We start from the raw sequence: 6,000 nt of genomic DNA on the forward strand, positions 1-6,000 counted from the left end.
ATTTTTCTGAAAGCAGAGGGCACAAACAGTAATAAATAATCTTTTTTTTTTTTTTTTTTTACTACCACTGTTTCCAAATAAACCACTATTTGCCTGGGAAAACAGCTTAGTGCATTCTTTAAAAACAGGCAAGCCACTAATTGATTTAACATGTTGGCAGTTTTAAAGAAACTTATTAGACAGGAACAAATGGTGTATCCTATTTTGTGTTGCAATACCCTGAGCTTGACTTTAAGAGTGCTTATATTTCTATATGTCAAGCTCTTATTATGTTGCCTGCTAAATAATCTTCAATACTTAAATAGGGAGTACAACCAAAACAGAAACTAAACCATATGCAGTTTATTGAGAAGTTTTAAGACTATTAGGAGCTCCTAATTTTAAAGGCACAAAAAGTCCTAAGCAATATCAAGATTAAAAAACATAAAAACCTTCTTCTGATCCAATCCACCCTCTCAAAAGCATATCATTTTGCTCCAACAAACAGTTAATCTCTTCATAGAGGACTGAGTGCAAGATGTTCAAAATGTTCTGTCCAATAGCTGCACTATTATAATGTTAGTAATGAAGGAATTCTTTTACCTCTCATCCATCCTGGCTAGGTGATTGCAAAACAAAAATTTAATTAAAATATCCATGCTTTGTAACCTAATTATGTTCCAATTTACCCGCAACACCACTAAGATTCAACTGGCATGAAAGAGCTGGGTATGATTAGTTACTGGCTGCAAACCAGAGATTCCACTAATAAGTGGCATGTTAGTCAGGCTCTTGGCATAAGAGACTAGTGGCCCCTGACAGAAGACTTTGTCCCTAAAAATAAATCTGATTAGCTGATCTTTAAAACAACAATTTCAAAACAAACATTTTTATAAAAACAATGTTTTCATTATATAGCAATCCAGTGTTTGTTCTGGCTTTGCTGTTATTTCTGATGGCTATGTTTACCTTCCCTCTCTGATAGCACAAGTTGATTAATTCTTTGAACACCCATCTCCAGGCATCGAAGGCACACATGGGAAGGATGAGAAACCATAATTTGAGACAACTGTCTGCACCTGTATTTCATAAAATCAGATACTCCACAACGTTTGGTCCCACAGATGAAAATAACTGCAAAAATGGATGGTAGACACTGCATTCCCTACTTTGCAGAACCTCTTAATAATTAAGAAATAAATGTTATCCTTCACATCGTGAAGAGCTCAGTCTCACCCACAGCCCCTGCCTGACATGGGCCACCGGATCTTAATAATCCAACAAAATGCTTACAGCTGCCTAACTGCCTTATAAAGGGACCACAGGTCCCATAAAATCCACAAAAGTGGCCAAAACTTCACAGCTTTCGAACTTTTCCACCAGATTGAATGTTATTGTTTATAGGTCTTGGCAACCCGTCAATTTCTCTCCATGGCAGCAGTCAGAAGAGTATTTACGACCTGTACAGGTGCCCAGAAAAACACTTATCTTCTATGCACAAATGAAACGTGAACCAAAAAGGAGAAGGGGTCAGAGGGACCCAGTTGCAGCTAAGTCCTGGCCAGGATAACGGATACACAAACTGACCAAGAGGGTCCGCCCAGCCCACCCCAGCTCTCAGCTCAGCCCAGATATTTGGGGAGAGAATGTCCCCCACCTCCCCATCTCCACAAAGCACCACACTCCTGCACTGGCGAGCGACGCCTGCTGTAACACCACACTAGGTATCAGCAGGCATGGTCCCTGTTAACGAGCGGGGTGGACGAAGGGGTCAAACTGGCCTTAAAAGCGTCGGGCTGGAGGGCCGCGTACCCCCAGGCAGGGATTTCTGCAGGCAGACCTTAGGGGCTCCGCCCCTCCCACGCACCTGCATGCGGCATGGTGATGGTCTCGTTGGCGTTGCTGGAGCCCACGTTGAAGATCACCACGGCAGAGGCGTTCTGGGCGGCGGCGTGCCGGATCTTATCCTTGTACGTGCAGTTGCCCCTGGGGATCAGCGCCACCCAGCTCTTGCCCGGGCCCGGGGCGGCGAAGCGGCTGTGGGGGTCGCAGGCCAGCCGGTCGTGGGCGGAGGCGGTCATCACCACCTGGCCCCGGGCATCCTGCTTGGGCGAGTGCTCCCCGTAGCGCCCGCACTCGCTCTTCTCGCTGCGCAGCTCCAGGCTGCCGGCCGCCGGCTCGGCGTAGGTGATGTTCACGAAGGCCGTGTACCACTCCTCTTTCTCGGCCACCGTGAAGTCCAGGCAGAGCAGATGCACGAAGCAGAAGGAGAGCAGCCATGTTGAGAGGGCCAGGCTGCGGCACGCCTGGATCAGAGACACTGCCATCCTTCCTCGGCCTCCCCCCTCGCCTCCGGCCCGGCTGCGTGTGCGAGCGAGTACCGGAGCCTGCTCGGGGGGAGGCGGCGGCTGCTCCCGCTCCCGCTGCTGGGATCCGGCCGCGCGAGGCAGGGGCGGGGGGGAAGCTGGCTGGGTAACCTCAGCTGCAGTGCATTTCACTGGGGGCTTTTCCCTGCCTCTGAGCGCCTCGCTCCGCAGCTCTCTCCCCCTCTTCTCCCTTTCCACCCCGCCCCCCTCGGGCTCCTGCCCGGCTCTGCGGTCGCTTCCCTCTCCCTTTGGGGGCAGGGGGTGGTTGCAACTGTACGGGAGCTTGTGGGAGCCCCTTCAAAAGGGAGCTCCGGCTGGCTGAGGAGGAGGCGTTCTCGCTATATGGAGCGGGGGGGGGGCTGCTTCTCGCCCTCCCCCGCTCCACCCCCTCGCCGGGTAGCTCTACAGGCGGCTCGCCAGAGGAGATGCTGGCTCTGGGGGGGAGCGGGGGGTAGGGGAGGCGCGTGCAGGAGGGGCTTTGGCGTGATGTCAAGAGCCCTTGCGGCTGGGCTTTAATGGCGCTCAGCCTTCGAGGGGCAGCAGCGCCACCTGCTGGGAGACAGGCGGGACAGCGGCAGAACCAGTCTGTGAGCCGGTGGAGGGGAAAATACCAGACTCTAGGGCAGTAGCTTTCAACCCGTGGTCTGCGGACCCCTGCGGGGAGGGGGCAAAGGACTATGTCTAAGCCAGGGTCTGTGAAAGGTTGTCACCCTGGAGCAGTGGTTTTCAACCTGATGCCTGTGGAGCAGGGGTGCTGCACACAGACTGTCTAAGATTTCCCAGGGGTCTGCACCTCCATTTGAAATTTTTAGGGGTCCACCAATGGCAAAGGTTGAAAACCACTCTAGCAGAAAGTCTGGGAGAAAATTTAAGTTTAGGATTAGAGACTTTAAAAATCACTTTTTGGACCCTGTTATTTTAATTAATTTACTTGTTTTCCTGCCTGCAATCAATGAGAATTTTTCTTGATTGGCAAATTATCCATAACTACCCACAATGGGGTCACTGTCCTCTTCCTCTGAAGCATCTGCTACTAGCCCCTGTCAGAGACAGCGCACTGGATTGGATGGCGCACTGCTCTGACCTGTTATAACAGTTCCGATGTTCCTAAGAAAAGAAAGCAATAAAGGACAGTTCGCCACTGAATTTCTGTTTTATTATATGGATCGCTAACAATAAACAAGTGTGTGCTATGCTGTTACATGAGCGAAGCATTTATGTATGTATATGCATGTATATTTATAGTGAGGTGTGTGTATGCATACATTTGGAAACAAACATTCAAAACAGAACAGACTTGCACAATAAACAGATTTAAACACAAAAACAAGTAGGTCAACTATTGACACAAATATAAAGAATGTTTAGTGTGAAACTTAAAAAAAAAAAAAAACCCAGAACTTCTGAGGCAACAGCAATTAAAATTGGTGAGTCAAGCACAAAGAGCGGGGCAAAGAAGGAATGGGTAAAATCCTGGACCTGCTGTAGTCAATGTTTTGGAACTCTGATTCTTTATTATGTATAATAATTGGAATTAAAATACTCACAGGGAGTAAGTATGTAGTCAATATTCTGATCTCTTTCACACCAGTATGAAAAGAGTGTTAAACCACAACTGAGTCATTCTGTATCTACTCCAATGCAAATGAGATCAGAATCTGTTGCATATAAGGAGAAAAAGTTACATTTTGCAATGGCCATTTATTCTTTATTGTAAACAGATAGCTGACATGATGAACATATATGGTCTGTTTTAATCTTCTTGTGGCTAAACTCTGCTGTTGCCCTTTGACTTACATGGGATTTGTGCATGTAAACTGATGGCAGTATTTGACTTTTCAGTTATGTTGCTACATGGTTACGTTGAATGTGGGCAGAGTATATACCCGACCAGTAACATATCTGTGGTGCTTCAGAAGGACTGCTTTACCAAAATGGGGAAGAGTATGATCAAAATTGGTTGAGAGGGGGAAAAAAAATCACAAAAGGGTGAATAAAAATTGGGAGTTGTTTAAGAAGAATCATAGAACTGGAAGGGACCTTGAGAGGTCATCTAGTCCAGTCCCCTGCACTCAGGGCAGGGATAAGTATTATCTAGACCAGAGGTGGGCAAACTATGGCCCGGGGGCCACATCTGGCCCTCCAGACATTTTAATCCGGCCCTCGAGCTCCTGTCAGGAAGCAGGGTCAAAGTCTTGCCCCACTCCGCATGGCTCCCGAAGCAGCGGCACGTCTCCACTCTGGCTCCTATGCATGGGGCAGCCAGGGGGCTCCGCATGCTTCCCCCATCCCAAGCACCACCCCTGCAGCTCCCATTGGCCGGGAACCGCAGCCTGTGCACAGGGTAGCGTGTCTCCGCATAGGAGCCAGAGCAGGGACATGCCACTATTTCTGGAAGCTGCTTGAGGTAAGCGCTGCCCGGAGCCTGCTCCCCTGACCCTCTCCTGTGCCCCAGCCCCAATCCCCCTCCTGCCCTCTGAACCCCTTGGTCCCAGCCCGGAGCACCCTCCTGCAACCCCAACTCCTCATCACCAGCCCCACCCCAGAGCTCACATCCCCAGCTGGAGCCCTCATGCCCTCCTGCACCCCAACCCCCAATTTCCTGAGCATGCATGGCCCACCATACAATTTCCATACCCAGATGTGGCCCTCAGGCCAAAAAGTTTGCTCACCCCGATCTAGACCATCCCTGACAGGTGTTTGTCCAACCTGCTCTTAAAAATCCCCAATAATGGAGATTCCACAAGCTCCCTAGGCAATTTATTCCAGTGCTTAACCACTCTGACAGTTAGGAAGGTTTTCCTAATGTCCAACCTAAATCACCCTTTATTAGAGTTTATTAGGTGACCAAAAATCCACAATCAAGTAACAGAACAATTCTGGGTAGAAGCCCATCCTTGTTCAGTATGGAAGTGAAGGCAGTAACTGGGGGACGGATATAACATAGAAAAAGAGGCAGTACATACCAACCACTATATTAGAAGTTATGAAGTACAGAAAATTGATTCAGGGAAGCTAAATACATCAGTGGAAAAATCCAGACCTGGTAGGGCTAAGCACAATAAGACTGAGATTTTAAAAGTATATTTGTAAGCATTTCTTTTGTTCCTATGGTATAGGCCCCCTTACTAGATCTAGATGGTAAGAATGTTGATAATGATGCAGAAAAGGCAAAAGTGTTCAAATACATATTTATGTTCTGTATTTGGAAAGAATCAGGACAATGAACTTGTATCACATTGGGTAATGAGGTACTTTCCTGCTCATTAATAATTAAAGATGATGATAAACATTTTTAAACTAAAAGGTCCAGACACCTTAACACCCAAAAATCCTAAAAGACTTGGCTGAGGAGATCTCTAATCTCTGATTTTAATTTTTTAATAAATCTTGGTTTACCAGGGAAATTTCAGAAGACTGAGAGTATGCTAGAGTTATGCCAATATTCAGGAAAGGGTAAGTGGGATGACCCACATAATTATAGGCTGGCTAGTCCTAGGAAAAATCATGGAAAAGAATAAGAGGATGGGAATATACTTAGTGCCAATCAACATGATTTTATAGAAAATAGGTCTTGTCAGACAAAATTTAATTTTTTGGTGAGATTACAATTTTGCTTGATAAAGACAACTGCATAGCTGTAATTTCCTTAAAT

The 6,000-nt window shown here is 47.2% G+C and overlaps 1 protein-coding gene across 1 annotated transcript in view; it reads right to left on the reverse strand.

The window, feature by feature from the left end:
• Positions 1-2,609, reverse strand: part of RNF150 (ring finger protein 150) — a 187,677-nt gene extending 185,068 nt beyond the window's left edge. The window contains exon 1 of the mRNA XM_074950904.1: positions 1,847-2,609. Coding sequence (XP_074807005.1) covers positions 1,847-2,306 — 460 coding nt within the window. The 5' untranslated portion in view covers positions 2,307-2,609. The remainder of the gene's footprint in view (positions 1-1,846) is intronic.
• Positions 2,610-6,000: the final 3,391 nt, after the last annotated feature.

This window comes from Natator depressus, chromosome 4 (genome assembly GCF_965152275.1).
Source record: "Natator depressus isolate rNatDep1 chromosome 4, rNatDep2.hap1, whole genome shotgun sequence".
Lineage (NCBI taxonomy): Eukaryota > Metazoa > Chordata > Testudines > Cheloniidae > Natator > Natator depressus.